The 27,243-nt window shown below is 39.1% G+C and overlaps 1 protein-coding gene across 6 annotated transcripts in view; it reads right to left on the bottom strand.

The window, feature by feature from the left end:
• The window catches only part of LEKR1 (leucine, glutamate and lysine rich 1), a 178,071-nt gene that overhangs the window by 137,035 nt on the left and 13,793 nt on the right, over positions 1–27,243 (bottom strand). For 3 of the 6 annotated variants that reach the window (XM_049867247.1, XM_049867246.1, XM_049867245.1), the window contains one exon: positions 15,262–15,476. In XM_049867247.1, coding sequence (XP_049723204.1) covers positions 15,262–15,476 — 215 coding nt within the window. Of the gene's footprint in view, positions 1–3,117; positions 3,296–15,261; positions 15,477–27,243 lie in introns of those variants that run through there. The other 3 variants (XM_049867249.1, XM_049867251.1, XM_049867248.1) reach the window with 2 other exon arrangements.

A 27,243-nucleotide genomic window follows, 5' to 3' on the forward strand; every position in this document is an offset into this window, starting at 1 on the left:
AAAGTATTCTAAATTAGATCAACTATATGATTTAAAAGCATCTAATAGTTTTAATAGTACTTATGTTACGAGTCCATTAACATCTTTTCCATACCCACAAAAAAAATCCTGCTTACTTCCTGTTTGATTTACCAACATTTCTGAGTTCCTGGAGCCCCTTCACTATAGTTCATGGTTTATAAATAAACTACATATTTATTGCATTTAGCTGTCAACCACTCTCTCTCTCTGGACCCCAAAGGACAGTAACATCTACTTTTGGAGTTAGATACGTCAGTGACAACGATCATAATAACCATTGCTGAGTTCTTACTATGTACCAAGTACTAAGCTAAGAGCTTCAAACAGATATCTCACTGGGTTCTCATAATATCACTGTAAAGTATATAATATTATCCCCATTTTCCAGATGAGGAAACTGAAGCTCAGAGACCGTGAGTGCCTTACCAGGACTGCACACCTGCTTCTAGGTTTTTGCTCTCGGTTGCGACACTGCAACCCTGAGTAATGGCACTGAGCCTCTTGTCAGCATCACAGAGAAAATAAGTCATCCTGAATGTTGCCGTTTAGTTGCACTCCCCTCACTGTCTTCAATGTGCCAATAAAGCAGAATGCGTAAATTCATTGTTCAAGTATTTTTCAGCAAATAATTCACCATTCAAGGCTACCATTCTTGTGGCCACATAAAACATCTAAATAATAGTTCATAACATTTATGAACACCTGCTTCTGAATACAGAATCTTATTCCCTGAAAGAAAAACAATTATTTCACTAAAGTGATATTGTGAAAAAAATGTTCTCTATTAAAAGAAATGTACAAATTTTCCACTTTATCTTATGTACAGTATGAGTCTTTTGAACACTAACGGTCCTTGAAAAGAAACCTTAAAAATGTTTTTTTAAAGCTCATCTACATAATTATCGATACAACAAAAATTTATAATGATTACAAAGTGAGGTGTTTTCCTTTTCTGAGCCTTGGTTAACTAAAAGCTAATCCCATATCTAAATATGCATTCCCTTCCTCCTTGCCTCCTTGCCATACCCACCCCCATACAGGCAAGGAAATGTTTAGAAATCATTTTCCCCTCTTCTTCTCTCTCCGTTGCCCAGCACTCCTTCCTGTCCCAGGCAAAGGCATCCCACAAGGTGCCTCTGGCTGGCACAGGTGAGGTGCATCCCTCCTCTTCTGAGAGCAGTGACAAAACCCAGGAGTAATCGTATACAGGTGGCAAAACCCAATCTGAAAATTCATGCCCGTTAATATACAAATAGAATAGGAACTCGAAGAAATTACTACGATTCGATCTTTTATATTTTGAATGATACACTTCCCAATATGTCACTGACATTTATCTGAAACCAGGTAGAGGCAAAGCAAGAAATCTCTTGCACGGTCTCTGAGCATTTTTCTGGGTACACAAATATTACAGGATTCAGCCCGAGTGAGGTCACCCGCTGAGAACAGACCTGAAATGCCAGGAGGAGTATTAAAAGCCAGGGTAAATGATGAAATTCATGGCAGAGAGCCATCTATGGGCCTGCATGTGTTGACTGTTAATAGAAAGAGAGATGACAGCAAGAGATACAATGTTTCCATTTCTCCTTTCTTGACATGGGAATCGCTTACAATGCGGTACAGTGCATAAGCTTGAGTGCCTTCCAGGAGGCGTGTAAACATGCCTATGTCAGGTGTAGTAGTAACATCAAGATGAAAAGTAATATGAAAATCTTGGCTTTATGATTCATTTCATACTTTTCAATCACCCAGCAAGTTAGCAAACACCTACCATGAGCTACCACTGGGCTAAGCCCTATGGGTAATATCAGAAAAGATAAATCACCATTTCTGTCCTCAAAGATTTTGACACAGTAAGGAGGAAAGACTTAGGAACAAACACTAAAAGACAAAACAAGACTGCTAAACTGTAGGTTTAAAAATATGAGTGCTACACAATATCAAGGCGCCCTGGGGGTGCAGTGGTTAAGCATCTGGCTGCTAACCGAAAGGTCAACATTTCTACTCTGTCCTATTGGGTCACTAGGAGTCGGAATCAACTCGACGGCAACAGGTTTTTTTTTTTTTTTAATACGAAAAAAGGAGATCGTTGTGGATACAACATCATGAAAAAAGAAAGGTCCTAAAAGGTCAGAGTAACTAAACCCAAGCAAAGAAATGAAGTGGGGAGTTTATTTTGGCTAGGAAAAAAACAAGGGCAGATACACTGAAAAGAGAATGGCCTCAGAGAGCTTCATACTAACTCAAATTTATATCAGAATTATAGACTTTTTGACATATAGAAATGAGTCACTTTTTTACCATTAATTAGTCATAAGTCCTGGACAGTTCCAGTTTAAACATATCGTCTAAGTATAATTATTGATAGCACCCTCTTTCACTCTCAAAAAGTTCCCAATTTGGACTATAAATTTTATGATCATCTTACTTAAAATGAGCTATCTCAACAGAGAAATATACTACTTGGGATCCTTTCACTTAATAAAGGTTGCTTTGTTTTTAACACCAATGAGAAAGACATTTGCAAAGACACAGCCTTGATTCTGACCTTTATAAAGATACTTGGTTTTCTAAATTACCAGGCATGTGCCACAGGTTGACCCAAATACTTATGAGTCTCCTTAGATATGAGAGTACAGAAGCTGCCCTCTTAGGGTATTCCATCTTGAGAGTCCAAAATAAACCTGTAATTCAGAGACCTCCCTAATGAAATACCCTCTTCTAACTTCGATCAACATTACCGTCAATAAACATTTGTTGGGTATCTACTGTATGTAAGACAGTGTTCAGGGTGGATAGAGTGGTAGTAGGGGAAGAATACAAAAAGTGTAAATATGATCTCTATTCTCCAGCAGTTTATAATTTAGCAGTTGCTTTTTTTTATCCATCCATCCATCCATCCATCCATCCATCCATCCATCCATCCATCCATCCATCCATCCATCCATCCATCCATCCATCCATCCATCCATCCAAACATCAACTATCATGAAATAGCACAAGTTAGATACCAAATAAGTAACGTAGGCAGTAAGTATATGCATCATGGTTGGTATATGGTTATATATAACAGAAACCAGACTACAATATATTCACCATATGGTTGATTGTCCTCACATAACAGGAAGTCTGGATAGAGGCATTTCAGGACTGGTACAAGGGCTCCAAGATGTCATCAGTGCCCCAGGCTCCTTTGGTGTTTCGTAGAATGTCATGTTCTTCCTCACGTTACCTCACTATTGTGAGAATGACCCGCCTCCAGCCTCTCCTCTGCCTTTCAGTAGCAAGAAAAAGGAGAAAGCAACAAAGTGGAGGGGTGGTGAAAATTTCCCGGAATGTCTCAGTAGACTTTCACTTGCATCTCATTCAACAGAACCTACACAGGAAGTCACCCTTCAATTGCAAGGGAGACGGGGGTGGCGGGTGTCTGGCGTTTTCAGCGTCTAGAATAAAGGGTAGCTTTTTTTTCTGCTTATGTAAATCAGACAGCGAAGATTTCCTCAAACACAGGAAGCCACTAGAGGCTTTTCATATCTGTTTACAAATTAATTCGACAAATATTTCTGGAGGACTACGTGCCAGACACAGTGTTACATGCTGGGGATAAGTAAAGCAAAGAAAAAAACCCATTTTCATTGAGCTTACCTTCTAGCCAGGAATGCAGCCATTCAACAAAAAATTGCAAGTAATAAAGATCACTATGAAAGGGAAAACGAAGAGTACCATGGGAACCCCACTGGGGGTCAGGGGAATAACTTCCTGAGGATCTGACAAAGCACCTGAAATCTGAAGGTGGCGGGAGGGGGAGGAGTCCCTGGCAGATGGTACAGCACAGTCAAAGGGTCAGGGGTGAGAGTATGGTGCCTTTTAGGAACTGAAAAAAAGTCTAAGCTGACTGGAAAAAGGAGAGTGAGGCTGGAGGGACAATCAAGGGCTAGATCATACAAACTACCAACAAACCGACTCAACGGCAATGCGTTTTTGTTTACCAACCACAAAGAGGACTTTGGACGTTATTCTAAGGACAACTGGAAATGGTATACATAAAACAGTAGAGTAAAGTGATCAGATAGGCATTTTGACGCAATCACCCAGCTGCAGAGTAAGGAATGGATTCGAAAAGGGCCAACAGCTTACGTCGGGAGACTATTCTAGATGTCCAGAGTCTAGACTAGGATGGTGGCTTTATGGATTGAGAGACATCCAGGAGGAAGGTGATAAAATAGGCATAATCAGACCAGAATGGAAGAAAATCATAATTATAGATTTATATATTTTATTAAATGTACAATACATACACCTCACAGCAACCCCATAACACTCAAAATAATACCGCAGTATAGGTAGTATTATTACTCTCATTTTATAGACTAGGAAACTGAGGCAAAGGCTGCTTAAATAATTTGCCCATGTCCACATCACTAGTAATTGGTGGAGCCAGGATTCAAACCCAGGCGGTCCGACTACAGAGCCCGCGCTCCCATAACGGCCTTGACCCTGCACGGCAGTGATGGCGCTAATGTTTTCTGAAGTTGGGAACGTTAAGAGCAGCAGGTGGAGAAACAGTGCAGCCAGTTCACTTCTGGGCACGCTGAATCTGAAGCCTGTGATAAAGCAAGGTGATGGTGTTAAAAAGACAGCTGAATAAAGCAGTCTGGGGCTCAGGAGAAAGGTCTGAAGTGGAAGCAGAGATTCAGAGGGCTACAGCACACAGGGGCTAACTGAAGCCTGGAGAACGGATGCGGTCACCTGGAGAGAGGCAGTGCAGAATGAGAAGAGAGCATGGCTGTGGACAGGGCTCCAAACGGCCCCTGGACCTCCAGAGCCTGAAGAAGAGGAGAGGGCAGGAGAGGCTACTGAGAAGCAACAAGATCATGAAAGGCTACAGAAAAACCAGAAGAGTATATCATGGGAAGTAAAAGAAGAGAGTGTTTTGGGTCCAAAAAAACCAAACCCATTGCTGTCGAGTTGATTCTGACTCATAGAGACACTGTAGGAGAGAGGGTTTCCATGGGCCGGCTGGTGGATTTGAACCGCCAACCTTTTTAGTTAGCAGCCGAATGCTTAACCACTGCACCACCAGGGGTAAAATACTGTGCCAAATACTGCTGAGAAATAAGAGAGACAAAGAACTAGCATATTTTTCAAGATTTAATAACACGGAAGTGACTGGTGCCTGGATGAGAGCATTTTCTTGAATGATGTTGACTGAAGCCAGATTACAGTGACCAAGGCTCTATGGGTGTGAGGAAACGGAGACAGTCGGTCTCCATTTATCTGATACGACCAGCACTAAAGGCAAAGGAGCACTAAGGGACCAGCCAAAGGGAGAAGCCTCAGACTGAATCAAAGTTTCATCTGTTTCAAGAGCCCTGAGGAAAGGCTGCTGAGCAGGGAGGAGTTTGTAGAGAAAGAGAGCATGAAAATACCACAGAATGTGGGGATAACACGGAGCGCCAGGCTGCTGGCAGCTAGGGTACAGGTGCAGAGCATGGTTAGTTCTGGAAAATTCAGGGTTTCCCAGGCTGACACAATGAAAGGAGAATGACACGAAGGACTTTAAGATACTGTCATGGGAATGGCTGACATAATGGACCATGGAAACTGAACTGGATGGGAGAGACAGTGAGAGCAGAAGAGACAGAGAGAGGGTGGAAGCATCACAGACTTTAGGCTTCAGTGAAGCTGATCGAGTTGGAAGATGAGGAGATTGCGAACAAGGAATGGTATGGACGAATCAGATTTCAGATGTGGAGCCAATCTAGCTGATGACATGGGTTTTTCCATTGTCACAGGTCATCAGTTTACTTTGAGGTCAGCAGCATGTGAAGATTTCTTGTTGAGTTCTTCTCATTGTTTCCAGGGACAGCTTTCCTAACAGTTCTTTTGCTACCTCTAGGTGGCTTTTTTCTATAACCGGGCTTCTTCGGTCCAGCAAGACAAGGCTCAAGATCTGGTGGGGTCTGCCTCTTCAGAACAGGTCCCCCATGACAATGTCTCCACTCTGCCAGGCTGGTAATATTTGTGTGGTTTCTTCAACTCATCCAAGTAATGATATTACAGAAAACAGGAAGATAAAGAACTTAACCAGCTGTGGGAGCATCCTATTTAATCTCTTTTTCTTTCCCTAGCCATCTGTAAAATGGATATAATAGGAGTAGCTAAGCATTTGGCTGCTAACCAGAAGGTCGGCAGTTCGAATCTACCAGCCGCTTCTTGGAAGCCCTATGAGGCAGTTCTACTCTGTCCTGTAGGGTCGCAATAAGTCGGAATCAGCTCAACGGCAACTTTTATTTTTTTTTTAATCGTAACTCACTTCAGGATTTAACTGTTGACCCTCATGGCTGACATATCTGGTGTCTCCTTTTTGCCAAACGCCAACTTTCCTTTTTCCCCCTGTGCTGTTGATTTTATTATGTCCTTCTAAACCACTTCATATTCTTTTGGGAAAAAAGAAGGATATGATACATAAAAGCAGTAATTAAGTTCTAGAATTGTGCTTTCAACAGAATCTCTACTCCATTGAGCAGAAATACCAGCGATAAACCTAACTGAAGTTGGACCAGGTATCTTAAAACTCCAATTAAGCCGAAATTAACTGTTGTGGCGGAGCTGACATCGGGATATTCCCTAGACCTACCTACGAGCTTCCTTGTGGTATCAGGCAATATCTGGACACCAAAAGTGGGTGGGAAGGTGATGATATCCACAGGAGAAGAAAAAGTACGCTATTAATCTTAGTTAACAAACATGGAAAGGAAAGAGAAGGCAGGCGAGGGAAGTGAAAGCTGAGCCCTTGCTAGGACGGAAGAACGTGTAATGTCAGCCCTGTGCCGTGGCTGTTTCCATTGCCGTTTTACAGAGGAAGAAACAAAGGCACAAAGACGTCAAGCAGCAAGCTCATCGAGCTAAGAAGCTGTTGTTCCCTGTCACACTCTGCGGCCCTTCTTACCCATTCTTAAAATTCTCGCTAGGATTTGGCTCAATAAAAATTGTATTTTGTTACAATAATAAATAACTCATTTTGAATAACATAAATCCAAGGTGGAAAGATGAACAGAAAGAATAATGCATGTCTGGGAATGAAACTCTACACTGCTGGTCGTAAAGCTTGGGGAAGAAAAGGACTCCTTTAGAAAGACAAAGCAGGAAAAAAAATGTACCTTATGTTGGTAACCATGTTGCTATAGCAACATCATAATGGTACACAGAAGGGCTTTTGAAGTTATACTAGTAATAAAAGATATATATGTATACATAGGCCTATCAGTGTTGTTGAATAAATATCAATCCCCATAACCTTGCCAGATCTAGAAACAAGGAGACCCACGTAAACATTTTTATACCAATAGTAAAAACATCTGTCAACTTCTGTTTACTATTTGCACATGTCCATGGAGAGAAGGAATAAAGAGTGTACACTATACCTAAGAGCTGTGGTCTGGGCCACAATCTAGTGCTGGAGTGGGAGAAAAATGAAAAGATAAGAAAAGGATTAGCCGGTCATAGAACTAGGTGGTGTGAATAAAACTTGTTTAGGCTTCTCAAAGTTAAAGTAACGAAGGGCACAAATATCAATATAATGAATTCATATCTATATGTGTAGATTAGGAAAAGTGTGACATGAACTTCAAGGTTTAAATTGTTTAATGGCCCTGTATCTACTACATTTATCTACTACAGCCATTTTTCAGTGGCCCGATTTATAAACAATAAAGGTTTTTATACAATGGTATTCTCCTCTTTTTTTTTTTCTTCTGCTTTCCCCCATTTTCATATGACCAGACACTCACATCAGTAGCAGCTCTCATTTCACTGCAGAGATTCTCACCCTGATCTGGAAGGGGCAAAACAGAACCTCAAAAGACAAGTGACTTTGAGAAGCCCCCACAATCTGAAGCATACCTAGGAAGTGCGTCCTAGCTTCCCTAGGAAGCTTGCCCTACCCTATTAGAACTATAGTTCTATGTCAGTTCTTTGTTGTAAAAAATCTTCGTTATCCAAAATTCAATTGTCCCAACCATTTTTAACATGTATGACCCTTACACTACTTCCATGAACACTAAAAACAAAAAAAAAAACCACTGTCGTTGAGTTTTATAGTGACCCAATAGGACAGAGGAGAACTGCCCCACAGAGTTTCCAAGGCTGTAATCTTTACAGAAGGATATTGCCACGTCTTCCTTCATGAGCGTGAAATAAAGGTATAATTGGCCCGCTGGTGAGTATTATAAGCTTAAATCAATAACTTCAATAAGCTTAAATCAACAGCGAGCACTAGTAGCTGCAATGATGATATATTTGCCTATGCGGTATCAACATGTCTCTGAACACAAAATCTCCTAGGCTACTCAAGTGGAGTCCTCTCCAAAGGAACCCTGAGGGAGATGTCCTAGAGAGACTCCAAAAGTTATTTCTGCCACAGTATCACTGCTATGATAAGCACCAGAGGAACCGATACAAGAGTAATAACATTAACTCATTATAACTAAGAAGTTAAGGCCAGAGACAGGGTATTTCAAAGGAATACTTTTTTCAGTCTTAGGCACTCATCTTGCTTATTTTCTTTGTCCACTACTTTTGCTCCCCTTCTTGCACTATCTATACTTTGATGCAGGTTTCACGAGTGTCAGTGGTCCCAGTTATGAACATTTACAGTACATGCAAAAAATAAACTTTTTAAAGAAAATGTTTAATCACTTTTTAAAATGTCACTATAAAGCATTTTTAAAGTGTAAAGACACAAAATAGCATTAAAAAAATCAAATGTTAGAAAAACTTAAATGTATCAAGAATACTCTATATTAACAAAACGTATGTCATCCAAAAAAACAGGTCTTATTTACCCCATGAAATTAACTTTGAAATAGGTAAAAAAATAGAAACCGGCAAATCTACATTCATTTTGGGAGACTTTAATAGACTCGTATAACTTGCCAAATGAAACAGACAAAAAATAAGTTAAAATACGTAGGATCTGAATAGCACATTTACCAATTAAATTTAATAGACTTATTAAAAAGTTGTATCCAAAAAACAGAGAATATGCATCCTTTCCAAGCAGCTATGGAATAGCTCCCAAAATTCACTGTTTATTAAACTCTCAACAAGTTCCCCAAGATAGGTCACATTCTATGTCCACAATGGAATAAAAATAGACATAAACAATGAAGGGACAGCCAAAAAAATCTATCCATTTAAAAAATTAAAAACATTCTTTCAAACATTTCTTAGATGGAAAAGGAAACAAAAATTGAACTTTCACCTTATTTAGAAATAAGTGAAGATAAGACACTGTTATCATAAGGTTTGTTGTTGCCAAACCCTGTCGCTAAAGGGAAACTTGATAGCTTTAAGTGTACTTATTAGAAAAAGAAACTGAAAATAAATTAACAAAGACTTCAACTCAAGTAGCCAGTCAGAGAACTAGAAATTAAAGACAAGATAATAAATAAAATAAAAGCAGAAAATAATTACACAGGAAAGAAACAGGTTGGTCAATTAAACCAAAATCTGGTCTCCCAAGGCCAATAAAATAGACCAACCTGTTTATTTCTCTAGGGAAAAAAAAAATTTTTTTTATCTCATTTTTAGTCAAACACAAATAATCACTTCAGAGAAAATCTTTTAAATAAAAGAATACTCCATATTATTAAATGCCAAGAAATTAAAAGGCCAAATGAAATGCTTGGTTTTCTAAGAAAACATTAATTTCCAAAATTGACTCAAGAAGAAGTAAAAACCATAAATAAACAAATAATTATAGGGGAAACATAATGAATGTGTCAACAAAGTTTTACTACCCCTTCCTCCCCCTGCCCCAAAAAGATATAAGATATTTATTTTCATGAGGAAAATCTACCAAACCTGCAAGGAACAGGCAACTCATGTGTTATTTAAAATGTCTGGTGCACATAAAGTTTGGAAGCCCTCTTCACTTATTTTAAGAGGCTGGTGTGAGCCAGGCACCATAAAGAAGGAAAAAGAAAGAAAGCCAGAGGCCAACCTTACCTGTGAACAAAGATGGAAAAATCTATTTAAAATATTAGCAAATTAATCCAGCACTGTATTAGAAAAATGATCATCCTCATGAAGTGTTCCACATATTTTAATAATTATATACTTATTTTTACCTCGTACCCTGATGGCACAGTGTTAAGAGCTCAGGCTGCTGAAGGTCAGCAGTTCAAATTCACCAGGCACTCCTTGGAAGCCCTGTGGGGCAGTTCTATTCTGTCCTATAGTGTCACTGTGACTTAGGATCAACTTGACAGCAACGAGTTTGGTTTTTTTGGTTTGGTATTTATGGTAAGTGATAATGTTTTCTCACTTATTATGCTCAGAGAGGAAACCCTGGTGGCATGGTGGTTAAGTGCTACAGCTGCTGACCAAAAGGTTAGCAGTTTGAATCCACCAGGCGCTCCTTGGAAACTCTATGGGGCAGTTCTACTCTGTCCTATACAGTCGCTATGAGTCGGAATCGACTTAACGGCAATAGGTTTGTTTTTTGGTTTTTATACTCAGAGAAAGTTTTCTTTAATTAAACATATTTAAAGGAGTTTTTGGAGTCCCTGGGTGGTGCGGATAGTTAAGCACTCGATTACTAGCTGAAAGGTTGGCGGTTTGAAACCATCCAGAGGCACTTCAGAAGACAGGCCTGGTGATTTGCTTCCAAAAGGTCACAGCCTTGAAAACCCTTGGGAGAAGTTCTACTCTGCATGTATGGGGTCACCAGGAGTCGAAATCAACTCGACAGCAACTAACAACAGCAAGAAAATGAGTATTTAAAGGAAAATAGTACAGAGTGCTCATACCAAAAAGCCAAACCTGTTGCTGTCAAGTTGATTCCGAGTCATAGCGACCCTGTAGGACAGAGTAGAACTGCCCCATAGAGTTTCCAAGGAGCGCCTGGTGGATTCAAACTGCTGACCTTTCCGTTAGCAGCCATAGCACTTAACCACTGCGCCACCAGGGCTCCACAGAGTGCCCATAACTGTGGCAAAAATCGTGAAGGCAAACAAACAAAATTTAGGGAACTCTGGAATACATACCATGATCAAAAACGGCTTTATACCAAAACCACAGGCATAGCTTCCTACCAGAAAACCTATCAGTATGATTTACCACACTAATGGAAAAATCATACGATCATGTCAGCAGGAGATGGAAAAGCATTTACTAACAACTCAATAACCTTTCCTGATTAAAAATTAAATCTTAAGAAGCTAGAAATAAAAGAATTCTTAAATTGATGAAGGATATCTTTAGGAAATCTATAACATCCTATTTAATGAAGAAACATATCTTCCAGGTTCACATGAAATCAGAGACAAGACAAGGAGGCACTCCACCACTTGACTGTTTAACATGGTTGTGAAGGCCCAAGCCAACCTAAGCTATAACAATTAGAAATAAAAAAATTAAAGTCACTGTTTACGTTTGCGTGCGTGTGTGTGTGTGCAAGAAAATCAACTAAAAACCAAATACAACAAATAAAGGAATTCCATAAAAGAGCCAGATACAAGCTCAGCATATAAAATCAATAGCATTTTGAAAAATTAGAAAATCCGCTAAGGAAAAACATCCCATTCCCAGTAGCAACAGAAATTATACCTAGAAATTAAACTAATACAGAATATGTAAGAAAATTATAAAACATTAGTAAGAGATTTAATGAAGACCTGACTAAACGAAAAGAGACATACACATGTTCCAGGCTCAACATAATAAAGATGTCAAATCTCAAGATGTCACATTAATCTAGAAAGTAAATGTATTTCCAATCTAAATCAGAATTGAATGTTTTACAGAATCTGACAAGCTGATTCGAAAGTTCAGTCAAAAGAGAAAAACCAGGAAAACCTGAAAAACAAAACAAAAGGCTTAAAAAATAAATGCATTATAAAGCTAAAATAGTGAAAACGGGATACTGCTCCAGTGATGGCTCACAGACCCATGGCATAACAGAAAGATTCTACCAATGGGCTAAAATAGAAATTAATAGGTGGCATTTCAGATCAGGGCAGAAAGGATGAAGGATTTAATGCATGACATTAGACGACATGCCATACGCTTGGAAAACAAATCCGAAATCATATACAAAAAAAATTTTTTTTGTATACATTATATACACAAATTCCAAATAGATTAAAAAACTAACTCTAAAACAACAGAACGACCACAGCTGTAGTAAATACCCGCAGGTTCTACTTGCCTGAATCTATGCCCCTTCTGACACCGTAAGCTAACTTCCCTTTGGCGAATGCCCCTTCCTGTATCGTGTGACACCTTAGAGCCTGCCTTCCGCTACCTAAGGGGGAGGTGTCACGTAATCCAAATAAAAACAAGGAGACTCTCTCGGGATTCTAATCTTGAAGGAATGACTTAAGGATGGAAACAGTCTCCCAGAAAGACTTCCCAGATTCCTGAACGAGTGGTTTGCTCTTTATTTCCCAGACCAGGATACTTAAAGTTTTCCTTTCATTCAATGAGCTGACACCTCATGCGCTTCCAATAAATTCTTTTTTGTGTGTAGCTTAGTTTTAAGCAGAATAAATTTTTTTTGTTTGCAATTAAGAGAACTAATTGACCAGTTTGGTATAGGAGAATATTTAAAAAAAAAGAATCAATACCACAAAATATACAACAAAGTAAAAAGACAAGCAACCATGAGAAACTCCTATAAAACAGTAAAACATAAACCAATAATCCACTAGAAAACTGGGCAATATATGTGCACAGGCAATTAATAGAGGAGGAAGTATAAATGGCTAATAAACACATGAAAAACTGTTCAGCCTCACTAGCAAAAAAGAAACACAAATTAAAATAATGAGGCAACATTTTTTCATTCAAGAGACTGAGAAAAATTAAGAAGACTCTAATATTAACACGATGTAGGAAAATGGCTACTTCATAAACTATTGGCCAAAAAGTTTATGAAGATCTGATTAAACAACTAATTAATATAAATTAATGCTACTCTCTTAAAGTGCAATTTGGTATAATACCCATCAAAATGTTAAACTGGTATTTGCTTTCTTCCGGCAATTGCGCTTCTAGGAATTGATCCTATGGCAAAATATATGTATGCAAGAATAGAAATGCAAATGCTGTATGTTAACAGTAAGAGGGACATTGGTAGCTCAGTGGTACTACTCTCGCCTTCCGAGCGGGAGACCCAGGTTTGATTCCCAGTCAGTGTGCCTCATGCACAGCCACCACCCACCTGCCTGTAGTAGTTTGTGTGTTGCCGTGACACTGAACAGGTTTCAGTGGAGCTTCTAGCCTAAGATGGACTAAGAAAAGAGGCCTGGTGATCTACTTCTGAAAATCGGCCAGTGAAAACCCTAGGAATCACAATGGTGTGATTGCAACCGATCACTGGGTGGTGTAGGACCAGACAGCGCTGAGCTTCATCGTGCATGGGGTCACCTTGAGTCAGGGGCAGACTCTGTGGCTAACAACAGCCATAAATGGAATAATTATAATTGGAAATAAACTAAATGTTGATCAAAAAAGACACAGTTAAGTAAATTATGGCTTAATCTTAGTAGGGAAAATGCAGCAATTTAGAACAAGGTGGATCTACATACATTGACATGGAACAATTTCCAATACATACAGTTACCTGGCAAAAGCCAGTCACATTGCAATATATTTCATATATTATATATCATTTATGTTTAAAAACTGATCAGCTGTTATCGGGGGAGGAACACGGAGAAGGAGGGTGAGAATGGTCACACAACTCAAAGAATGTTATCAATGTCACTGAATTGTACATGCAGAAACTGTTGAAGTGTTCTACATTCTGCTGTGTATATTCACAACAATAAATTATAAAAACTAGTATATTAAAAGATAAAATACGTAAAACTACATGGTTTATATATAATACATTGCATATATTGAAGAAATATATAATAGAGGTAAAAACACAAGCAAAGATCGAGAAAGATATACACCAAACCATTGAAAGCGGTTTTACCTCAGGTAAGAAGGCAGCAACGGGCAGGGTAAAAGGAGCTTTCTTGCCTTTTATTCGAATACTTCTTTTTGGCCTAAATTTCTATTGCATCTGTTTATGTATTACTTGTATAATAATTTTTTTTTTTTAATTAGAGTGTGAATAACACAAAACAAAAGAATCACTGATGGCAAAACCCAGCTAAATTAAATAATTGCATCCTTCTTTTAATTTTTCCACTCAAATATTATAAAATATTTTAGAATTCAAATTTTAAATTAAAGGAGTTGTAACAAATAACTTTCCAGGTAAGGTCTAAGAAGTATCTGATTCAACCGGCATAATTGTACACTTTTATATAAAAACCCCCCAAAAAAACCCAGTGCCGTCGTGTCGATTCCGACTCATAGTGACCCTATAGGACAGAGTAGAGCCGCCCCATAGTTTCCAAGGAGCGCCTGGCAGATTTGAACTGCCGACCCCTTGGTTGGCAGCTGTAGCACTTAACCACTATGCCATCAGGGTAGTAAAATTTAATAAAATATTTAATTCTAGGGGATTTTAAAAATGTCTACATACATGTAATATTCATTAAATTCATGAACTCAAAGTTTACTAACATCAGCTGTCAGTATTTTAAATTGAGAAATTGTCATTCGTAGGAAAAAAGAACTGCCATAAAAACACCAACAAAAATCCTCCTGTTGAAGTGTTTGGATAAGCTCTTTACAGTGTCTTTGGGCAGGTTAAATTGCTGGTTAGATTCTACAGTCTTAGGAACCTATTCCTTATTTAATTTTACTCCAATTTCAATTATCTAGAATTATGTACCAATTTTTATGCTTTGGCATCTTTTTCAAAACATGAAAACCTTATCCTATAAATCTAAAAACTCAAAACCTCTGAAAAACAAATGTTAGGTATCAAAAACTACCAAAATTCACCTGATTTTTGATAGACAAATTTTCCTAATGAAAAAAAGTAAGATATGTATCTAGGGAAAAAAACTTGATCTTTCTCAACTTATAGTTACTGAATTAACTGGTTGCCAATTGTTCCGATAGTAAACATATGCCTCAAAGGAATGCTTCAAACTATAATTAATAATTATAATTCGTAACTGTTAATATAATTCATAAAAAATTCAAATGTATTAAAGTATAAATTATACTTAATCTAGGGAAATTCTAGAAAAACACTCAAAGCCTATTTATTTTCTGTCCTTTTCTTCCAAACTAAATAAATAACACAAATGAATAACACATTCCAACCTTTGTGTTTTGGATTCATTGTCAGTTCTGTACTGCTGAAGATCTTGGCTGAGAGACTGTAGCTTTTCTTGAAGTCTCTTTTCACGGTCTACGCTCCCTTGATAAAATTTCATGTCTTTTTCCATTGCTTTCACTTTTTCTTCCATAGCCTTAAACTCATGAAGAATTAGATAGCTGACTCCACAGTACTTACAAACTTTTTCCTCAGAAGGCATCTAGAAAACAGAACATACGTTTACTGAAATGATTTCTTTTAAATTCTGAAAAATACAGTTCAACTGAAGATGTTATTGAAACCACGCTGGCCAAATGGAATAAATATATACTGTACTATGCCACGGAGCAGTAAATTACTACACTGCCTACATCTGGATAAAATTTTAAAAACTGACATGATATTCAATCTGATGCAAAATCTTGGAATTAGAAAAGGACCTTTCGTGGTAAGTATTTTTCCACGGCATCTCTAAGAAAGATCTACTCTTGAAATATTCTTCATAAAATAAAACTAAAAATGATGAAAACATCTTTATATTTCTACGAGCACTTTCTTGTTTTAAAATAAGTTTTTCATAAAGGGGGAAGAAATCACTGGCCTTAGCTGCCAACTGCTCTGTGTTTCTGGCTTTTTCAGATCTTATTTTCCTCATTTGTAAAATTAGGGCATTGGGCCAAATAAACTCTAAGTTCATGTTCAGTTTTAACATTTTATGCTTCTTACAGAATTTAACATTCTGTCATAAAACTTCAAATAGGAAAAAACACTTTGAACCTAATCTCTTCTCCCTAAGTCAGTTCTTTTCCCATCAGGCAGGCACGGTTAGACAAGGCCGGTAGCAGTGGCTAAAGCACCCCTTAACTCAAGAAGGTTGGTAGTTTGAACCCAACAGACCTTTCACGGGAGAAAGATGTGGCAGTCAGTCAGCTTGTGCAAAGATTTACAGCCTTGGAAACCCTGTGGGGCAGGTCTACTCTGTCCTATAGGGCTGCAATGACTCAGAATCAACTTGATGGCAATGGGTTTAGTTTTGGGGTTTTTGGTTAGGCATGGTTATACCCATTTTACAGATGAGATAATTCAGGCTACTGTAGTTATAACTAGCTGATATGTGAATAATTTGAAATTAAAACCCAGGTCTATTTAAAACCTAGGCCTGTAACCATTTGTATTTACCAAGGAAACCCTGGTGGCCCAGTGGTTAAGTGCTATAGCTGCTAACCAGAGGGTCGGCAGTTTGAATCCGCCAGGCACTCCTTGAAAACTCTGTGGGGCAGTTCTACTCTGCCCTATAGGGTTGCTATGAGTTGGAATTGACTCGACGGCACTGGGTTTGGTTTGGTTTTACCAGTGTATTGCAGCTAAACCCCTTTTACTTCCTTCACATAAAACATTCTTATGACTCTGGACAGCATAGGGGCAATAAAAATGGGATTCCAACAAAGTCAGGAGAGAGTTGGTTATTTTTTCTGTCTCAAGCATAAATATTCCTCAAGCAGCCTCTGCTTGTTTTGCTTTTCACGAGGATAATAAGCTGCTTCCCTAAATATTTGCACTAGGGCACCGCACTGAAAGCAACACTTGGGTTATTTGAGGAGTCCTCACTCTGAAGGCAACCACCCTTAAAACCACAGAAACCGCTCCTGCGACCAAGAGGGGTGCGGCTTCATCTACCTGTCAGAAGTCAGCAGGAACAAACGAATAACAAATCATCTGGCTGCAACGGACACCAAATTCGATAGATTTATAACACATCAGGTTTGAAATAAATCATAATCTGGTTCACACTCTGGGTGTGTTTTTTGGATTTAATCCAAACTAGGTAAATCGTTATCCAGCCTCTATTTCAACATTCCCAAGGACGGGGAACTATTTTCTAAAACAGCCTAGTATCTCCTGGCAGCTTTGACGTTTCGGAAGCTCATTCTCATCCTGACCTTAAAATCTGTCTCACTGGTCCTACCTAGTCTGCCTAGTAGCCACGTGGAACAACTCCAGCCTTACTGCAGACAAAGGTCTTTCTAATATTTGAAAACAGCTATGGGGAACACTCCATGTCTTCCCTTCTCCGGTCAATGCTTTGAATTCCTTCGGCTCTTTCCCATATGACGTGTTTTGAATGTCCTCCTCATTCTGAGTGATCTTCTTGGAACTTGTTCCAGTGTTCTCTAATGGTGCCCAGAACTGAATGCTTCAGTGTGGGCTCATTAAAACAGAACAAGAGGACTCAAGCTTTCCTCATTCTGAATATGAAATATCACCCACTACGATTTAAACCACAGCTCTATCACACACTCGGACTGGTCTCTGTGATGAATAAAGCCCCTATTATAAAAAGATTCTCTGGTGTAAAACCTGCAGTATACCTGATCAAAAGGGGGAAAATGCAGATCGGAATTTCAAATTCTCATGGAATTCAGACTTTCTGGAGAAATGGAGGCTGGATGAACCCCTGAAATTACTGCCCTAAGATAATCTTAAACCTTAAACCAAAAATATCCCCTGAAGTCTTCTTAAAACCAAACAGTAGTTTAGCTTAATAAAAATTGTATGCCTTGAGCAATAAAACTAGAAATCAATAACAGAAAAACTAGGGAAAAGAAATCAAATACTTGGAAAATGAACAATACCCTCCTGAAAAAAGACTGAGTTATAGAAGACATCAAGGAGGGAATAAGGAAATTCATAGAATGCAACGAGAATGAAAATACTTCCTATCAAAACCTCTGGGACACAGCAAAAGCAGTGCTCAGAGGCCAATTTATATCGATAAATGCACACATACAAAAAGAAGAAAGAGCCAAAAGCAGAGAACTGTCCCTACAACTTGAACAAATAGAAAGTGAGCAACAAAAGAATCCATCAGGCACCAGAAGAAAACAAATAATAAAAATTAGAGCTGAACTAAATGAATTAGAGAACAGAAAAACAATTGAAAGAATTAACAAAGCCAAAAGCTGGTTCTTTGAAAAAATTAACAAAATTGATTAACCATTGGCTAGACTGACTAAAGAAATATAGGAAAGGAAACAAATAACCCCAATAAGAAATGAGAAGGGCCACATCACAACAGACCCAACTGAAATTAAAAGAATCATATCAGATTACTACGAAAAATTGTACTCTAACAAATTTGCAAACCTAGAAGAAATGGATGAATTCCTGGAAAAACACTACCGACCTAAACTAACACATTCAGAAGTAGAACAACTACATAGACCCATAACAAAAAAAGAGATTGAAACGGTAATCAAAAAACTTCCAACAAAAAAAAGCCCTGGCCCGGACGGCTTCACTGCAGAGTTCTACCAAACTTTCAGAGAAGAGTTAACACCACTACTACTAAAGGTATTTCAAACCATAGAAAATGATGGAATACTACCCAACTCATTCTATGAAGCCACCATCTCCCTGATACCAAAACCAGGTAAAGACATTACAAAAAAAAGAAAATTACAGACCTATATCCCTCATGAACATAGATGCAAAAATCCTCAACAAAATTCTAGCCAATAGAATTCAACAACATATCAAAAAAAATAATTCACCACGATCAAGTGGGATTTATACCAGGTATGCAAGGCTGGTTTAACATCAGAAAAACCATTAATGTAATCCACCACATAAATAAAACAAAAGACAAAAACCATATGATCTTATCAATCGATGCAGAAAAGGCATTTGACAAAGTCCAACACCGATTTATGATAAAAACTCTCACCAAAATAGGAATTGAAGGAAAATTCCTCAACATAATAAACGGCATCTATGCAAAGCCAACAGCCAACATCATTCTAAATGGAGGGAACCTGAAAGCATTTCCCTTGAGAACGGGAACCAGACAAGGATGCCCTTTATCACCGCTCTTATTCAACATCGTGCTAGAAGTCCTAGCCAGGGCAATTAGGCTAGACAAAGAAATAAAGGGCATCCAGATTGGCAAGGAGGAAGTAAAATTATCTATATTTGCAGATGACATGATCTTATACACAGAAAACCCTAAGGAATCCTCCAGAAAACTACTGAAACTAATAGAAGAGTTTGGCAGAGTCTCAGGTTATAAGATAAACATACAAAAATCACTTGGGTTCCTCTACCTCAACAAAAAGAACATCGAAGAGGAAATAACCAAATCAATACCATTCACAGTAGCCCCCAAGAAGATAAAATACTTAGGAATAAATCTTACCAAGGATGTAAAAGACCTATACAAAGAAAACTACAAAGCTCTACTACAAGAAATTCAAAAGGACATACTTAAGTGGAAAAACATACCTTGCTCATGGATAGGAAGACTTAACAGTAAAAATGTCTACTCTACCAAAAGCCATCTATACATACAATGCACTTCTGACCCAAATTCCAATGTCATTTTTTAAGGTGATAGAGAAACAAATCACCAATTTCATATGGAAGGGAAAGAAGCCTCGGATAAGCAAAGCATTACTGAAAAAGAAGAAGAAAGTGGGAGGCCTCACTCTACCTGATTTCAGAACCTATTATACAGCCACAGTAGTCAAAACAGCCTGGTACTGGTACAACAACAGACACATAGACCAGTGGAAGAGAACTGAGAACCCAGATATAAATCCATCCACATATGAGCAGCTGATATTTGACAAAGGCCCAGTGTCAGTTAATTGGGGAGAAGATAGTCTTTTTAACAAATGGTGCTGGCATAACTGGATATCCATTTACAAAAAAAAGAAACAGGACCCATACCTCACACCAAGCACAAAAACTAACTCCAAGTGGATCAAAGACCTAAACATAAAGACTAAAATGATAAAGATCATGGAAGAAAAAATAGGGACAACCCTAGGAGCCCTAATACAAGGCATAAACAGAATACAAAACATTACCAAAAATGATGAAGAGAAATCAGATAGCTGGGAGCTCCTAAAAATCAAACACCTATGCTCATCTAAAGACCTCACCAAAAGAGTAAAAAGACCACCTACAGACTGGGAAAGAATTTTCAGCTATGACATCTCCGACCAGCGCCTGATCTCTAAAATCTACATGATTCTGTCAAAACTCAACCACAAAAAGACAAACAACCCAATCAAGAAGTGGGCAAAGGATATGAACACACACTTCACTAAAGAAGATATTCAGGCAGCTAACAGATACATGAGAAAATGCTCTCGATCATTAGCCATTAGAGAAATGCAGATTAAAACTACGATGAGATTCGATCTCACTCCAACAAGGCTGGCATTAATCCAAAAAACACAAAATAATAAATGTTGGAGAGGCTGCGGAGAGATTGGAACTCTTATACACTGCTGGTGGGAATGTAAAATGGTACAACCACTTTGGAAATCTATCTGGCGTTATCTTAAACAGTTAGAAATAGAACGACCATACAACCCAGAAATCCCACTCCTTGGAATATACCCTAGAGAAACAAGAGCCTTCACACAAACAGATATATGCACACCCATGTTTATTGCAGCTCTGTTTACAATAGCAAAAAGCTGGAAGCAACCAAGGTGTCCATCAACGGATGAATGAGTAAATAAATTGTGGTATATTCACACATGGAATACTACGCATCGATAAAGAACAGTGACGAATCTGTGAAACATTTCATAACATGGAGGAACCTGGAAGGCTTTATGCTGAGCGAAATCAGTCAGAGGCAAAAGGACAAATATTGTATAAGACCACTATTATAAGATCTTGAGAAACAGTATAAACTGAGAAGAACACATACTTTTGTGGTTACGAGGCGGGGAGGGAGGGAGGGAGAGGGTTTTTTACTGATTAATTAGCAGGTAAGAACTGCTTTAGGTGAAGGGAAGGACAACACTCAATACACGGAAGGTCAGCTCAACTGGACTGGACTGGACCAAAAGCAAAAAAGTTTCCGGGATAAACTGAATACTTCAAAGGTCAGTGGAGCAAGGGCGGGGGTTTGGGAACCATGGTTTAAGGGGACTTCTAAGTCAATTGGCAAAATAATTCTATTATGAAAACATTCTGCATTCCACTTTGAAATGTGGCGTCTGGGGTCTTAAATGCTTACAAGTGGCCATCTAAGATGCATCAATTGGTCTCAACCCACCTGGAGCAAAGGAGAATGAAGAACACCAAGGTCACACGACAACTAAGAGCCCAAGAGATAGAAAGGGCCACATGAACCAGAGACCGACATCATCCTGAGAACAGAACTAGTTGGTGCCCGGCCACAATCGATGACTGCCCTGACAGGGAGCACAATAGAGAACCCCTGAGGGAGCAGGAGATCAGTGGGATGCAGACCCCAAATTCTCATAAAAAGACCAGACTTAATGGTCTGGCTGTGACTAGAGGAATCCCGGCGGTCATGGTCCCCAAACCTTCTGTTGGCACAGGACGGCAACCATCCCCGAAGACAATTCATCAGACATGAAAGGGACTAGACAGTGGGTGGGAGAGAGATGCTGATGAAGAGTGAGCTAATTATATCAGGTGGACACTTGAGACTGTGTTGGCATCTCCTGTCTGGAGGGGGGATGGGAGGATAGAGAGAGTTGGAGGCTGGCAAAGTTTTCACAAAATGAGAGACTGGAAGGGCTGACTCATTAGGGCGAGAGCAAGTGGGAGTAAGGAGTAAGATGTATATTAACTTGTATGTGACAGACTGACTTGATTTGTAAACGTTCACTTGAAGCTAAAAAAGAGTTAATAATAAAAAAAAAAATTGTATGCCTTGAGCATTACGCTCTTTTAAGAACTATCTATATGGGCCAAATTGACAACAGCAACTTGAAAGATTAGATAGGAACCTTAAAGGACAGTGAGTTTATGCTAGTGGCGGAGGAACAACTCAGAAAAGGAGGGTGAGAATGGTTGCACAACTCGAAGAATGTAATCAAAGTCACTCAATTGTACATGTAGAACTCGATGAATTAGTGTATGTTTCACTGAGTAGATTCTCAACAAAAACAAAATAAATTTTTTTTAAAAAAACCTGCAGTATAATGTCTCATTATACCAATCATTTCTTTTCCATGTACCCTTTTTGGAAAACCCACCTTCCACAGCCCTGGATTTTCTGTTTGGTCATGGGACTAGGGCCTCCTTCCACCCATCTATCCTATCTACGGCTGTTTAGGGGGCCAGGAGTGGACACTGGACCCAGAAGAACCAAGCCCTAAGCTGGGCTGAGCCAACTAGGCCTGTAAGTGTCACAGATCTGGACGTTTAGGTCACCACTTGTGGCAGCCATTAAAAGCGAAGGGTCATGAGTAAGGTACAGAATAAGCCACATTACTGGAATGAGAGAGAAGACTGCACAGAGGGATGCTGAGACATAGACACTGCGGCTCCAGAGAGAAAGACAGAGAAGGTGGAACCTGTCGCCACCTTATACATGGTGACCTTCCAGCTCCTTGCTTCAGTCCCTCTTGAGATTTGGCTGCCGTACTTGACTTTGGGATCTTCTTCCACTATCCTCTCTTTTGCACCTTGAGCTATTTATTCCTTTCAATCAATACTTCTGTTATGTAAGCAATTGGTTTTCAGATCTAAGTGCAGAAAGGTACTTATATATACATTAGTCAAAGTTATTGACTTTGGTATCCAGAAAGTTCTAAGCTTTATGTCTTTGCAAATTTGATCATTATAAGGCATTTTATCCAACCAACTCACTGACTGAAAAAAAAAAAAATGCTGACTATGACAAAGTTGAGCATAGAACGCCCCAACGTATCACGTCTCCTTGGTAGACACTAATCCACTTCTCAGCACACTTTAGGTACAACTCTTCAACTGGTTTTTAAACCACCCAATTTTCTTTGTAACGAGCTTGTATGTATTTATATTGCCTTTTAGGATGTTATAACAAGCTGTCAAATGGCTTTATAAAGCCCACATATTCTATGCCCACAATAGTTCCTGGGTCTAGTAACCCTACCCACAATGAAATGGCAAGGCCTGCATGCTGGCTCTGGATGAATGTAAAACTGGTGCAAGGGTTACTGTATTCCTCAGTGTATCCTCACTCCAGAATCTTGTCTGGGGTTGAAATTCAGCTCACTGGTGTGTAATTTATGGACATTCTCTAAACGGAATAGCGTTTGTGCATCCCTACACGTCCTCAGCGATCACCGAGACTGGCTGTGCAACCCCATTCAGAGGCAGTATCAGTCCCCAGGATATAACTCATCCAGGTCAAGAGACCTGAACTAATTCAGAGCAGATGGGTATTTCCTTACAATCTCTTTTCCCATCTCGAGTTTTGGTTCATCCTCATCAATCTGAAAATTATACTGCTTACTCCAAAGTATGTTCGTCCTTATCCTTTTGACTATTAATCACAGTTCTTGCCCTGCTCCTGGCAAAGTGCCCTGTCCTTCTCCTAAAGAGAATCCTTGATGGTAGAGCATATTTGCAGAAATAGCATATCCTTCACAGTTGTGAAAACTATTGGAATATTAGTCCACACTAATAATCATGGGGGAAATGCCAAAATAAGGGAAGCAATGCATTTTATAAAACAGGTCTTCTTGAAGTTCAGAAAAGAAAGCCAAAACATGACAGTCATTATAATGTAAGAAGATAATAAAATCGTAATCATCCACAAGGCTAGCCTCCTGACGACACCTAGTACAACCTGAATCACTGAGTGATCTATGTTAAATAAATACACTGCACAAAAGTTTTCCATGCCATTAAATCGTAAATAATTTCCCATAAGCAAAACTGCAACAACAAAAATGCAATAATTCTTTCAAATTCTTAGTTTCTCTATGGGCTAATTATTTAGGACGTTTCTGTGAAACTCGAGATGATATGAAATACTGTAATTATGTTCCCAATTGAAGTAAAACTGATCTTTTTTTATGTGAAATATAATTTGTGCTTCATTCTTATAACTTGGTGTTATATCATTTCCTCGTTTTGTACGTAAAATAATGACATGCTGTTATACTTGACAAAAAGGCTATCGTTAGCAGATGTTTTTGTTTTCTACAAGATGGACTTTGGAGAAGGCAGTACATTAAACAAATGCAGATCCGTTTGAAAATAAATTATAAGACGAACTCAGAAAAATGTACTTTTAAAATTGCAGTTATTTAATATACAAATAACACAGAACTTCTGAGAGATTAAATTAGGCTTCAGATCCTTGTCAAGCTCCCGTCTGTGCTTCAAAAAGAAAGGCACTCAGTAACATCCTGCTGGCCAACTGAGGCATTCGTGACTCCAGAACGGTTTCTCCTTTTTTTCCCCATCCATCACGTGTGTTCTGGAAACCCTGGTGGCGTAGTGGCTAAGTGCTATGGCTGCTAACCAAAAGGTCAGCAGTTTGAATCCACCAGCCGCTCCTTGGAAACTCGATGGGGCAGTTCCACTCTGTCCTATAGGGTAGCTATGAGTCAGAATTGACTCGACGGCAATGGATTTGCTTTCTTGGGTTTTTTTTGCAAGTGTTCTGGGCTTGGAGAAGAAAAAAAGAATAAACTATTCCACAAAAGTAAGAATGACAGCAGTACAAAATGTCAACCCTTCTAAGAAGGCTTTGCATTTAAAAACATGTGCTCAATCAAAAAAGCGAGTATCTAGTAAGTTTCATTCCTGCTGGGAGGAAAAACTTTGACACTGGACAATGGATCCACCTATCCATTAGTCACGTGACCACGTTATCATTTAATGAGGCCATCAGGATCCTTCGTTACTAACAAGCCAACCTGCTGCACTACCAATTTAAAAATCCATTTGGTAAAGCGATCTATAAAAAACCCTACAGGGACATTATAGTTAATGGTGACTACTAAATGCTTTTCCCCTGAGACTGGAAACAAGGCAAGGATTGCACCCTCACTGCTCTTATTCAACATAGTGAAAGATGGCCTAGCCAGAGCAATGGACAAGGAAAGGCATACATATCAGAAAGAAAGAAAACTGTCACTATTTGAGACGATATGATCGCCTACACAGAAAACCCCGATAAATCTATAGTAAAACTCACAGAACTAATAAGTTCAGTAAGGTTGCATGATTCAAGATAAACATACACACAAAAAAAAATGCACCTGTATATATCACAACAAACACATGGGCACTGAAGTGAAAAACACAAAATCACTTACTTAAAATGGCTCCCAAAAATGAGATACTTACATATAAATCTAGAAAAACAATTCCAGGACTTGTGTGTTGAAAACTACAAAGTGCTAATGAAAAAACAAAAATCAAAGAAGATCTAAATAAATGGAGAGACACACTGTGCTCATGGGTTCGAAGCTTCACCATAGTAAAGATATTAATTTTCTCCAAAATGATATACAGGTTTAATGCAATTCCTACCAAAATCCCAGCAAGATGTTTTATAGTCCTAAACAAGTTTATTCTAAATTTTATATGGAAACGCAAAGGAACTGAAATAGCCAAAACAAATCTTGAAAAAGAAGAATAAAGCGAGGAGAATGTACTCGATTTCAAGATACAGTGCGGCTGATTCCTGATTGATCACTGTTGTGTGGCCTTTCTAGCCACGGTCTTGTAACTCCCACCCAGTTGATTGGGCAGGACCCTGTGATAGGGTAATCCAAGGGGATTGGTCAGTTTTGCCTTAAAAGACAGTCAATTCCAGAGCGGATGGGAGGAGCCCACCACCACCAAGGAAGGAGAGAGGAGCAGGAGAGGTCCAGCAGCAGAGACCTAGCAGCAGGGAGATGGGGTGGTGGACTTCCCGGCCCACAGAGAGAGAAAGCTTAGTGTCTTTGGGCCGAGGCTCAGGGCCAGGGAGAGGTGTGCCCGCAAGCACAGCTGGGAGATGGCGTGGTGGGCTTCCCGGCCCACGGAGAGAGAAAGCTGAGTGCCTTTGGGCTGAGGCCCAGGGCCAGGGAGAGGTGTGCCTTCGAGCACAGCTGGGAGATGGCCTGGTGGGCTTCCCCGCCCATGGAGAAAGCTGAGTGCCTTTGGGCCGAGGCCGAGGGCCAGGGAGAGGTGTGCCTGCGAGCACAGCTGGGCACAGGCTGTCCTGATGGCAGAACTGCATCCTGAGTGTTCCTGAGCCTGAATTGTAACTGTTACTTCCCTAACAAACCCCATAATCATGAGTATGGTCTGTGAGTTCTCTGTGGCCACTGCAATGAATTATTGAACCCAGCAAAGAAGTAGAGAGTGCTCTGCTGTGCGAGGGATGGTTGGCGTCAGAATTAGTAAAGGTGGTGGAGAGAGGCGGCTTGTCTGGCTTCCACCTCATGGGAGTCAGCCTTGTGCTGTTGATCTTGGTTCTCCTTTCCCCTTGTGGGGCTGGAGGAGGTCAGACACTGCCCCAAGCCGTTTTTACACAAAACATACTACATAGCTACAGTAAACAAGACTATGTGGTACTAGTGAAAGGACAGATACATAGACCAAAGGAACATTATAGAAAACCCAGAAACAGACTTGTATAAATACGCCCAATTGATTTTTGACAAAAGTGCAAAAGCAATTTAGTGAAGGAAAGATAGACTTTTCAATAAATGCTACTAGAGCAGATGAGCATCCATAGGCAAAAAGAAAAAAAGAACTTCAATCTAAACCTCACACCTTATACAAAAATTAACTGAAGATATATCATGGACTCAAATGTAAAATGTAAAAATATGCTTACAGAAAGACAACTCAGGAGAAAATCTTTGGGATTTAAACTAGGTAAAGAATTTCCAATATCAAAAGCATAATTCACAAGTGGAAATATTGATAAGCTAGATTTCATCAAAACTAAAATTTCTGCCCTGCAAAATATCCCTGGGAAGAGGATAAAAAGCAAGCTACAAACGGGAAGATTTTTTAAAAACCACATCTTTCACCAACAACTAGTATCCAGATTTTATAAAGAAGGCTCAAAATCCAACAGGGAAAAAAAAAAATCCAATTAGAACATGGGTAAAAGACATGAAGAGTCATTTCACCTAAAAGAATACAGATGGCAAAATAAGCACATGAAAAAATATTCAACATCATTAGCCATTAGACCAAAAAAAATCAAACTTGTTGCC

This window comes from Elephas maximus, chromosome 23 (assembly GCF_024166365.1).
Source record: "Elephas maximus indicus isolate mEleMax1 chromosome 23, mEleMax1 primary haplotype, whole genome shotgun sequence".
NCBI classification, from domain to species: domain Eukaryota; kingdom Metazoa; phylum Chordata; class Mammalia; order Proboscidea; family Elephantidae; genus Elephas; species Elephas maximus.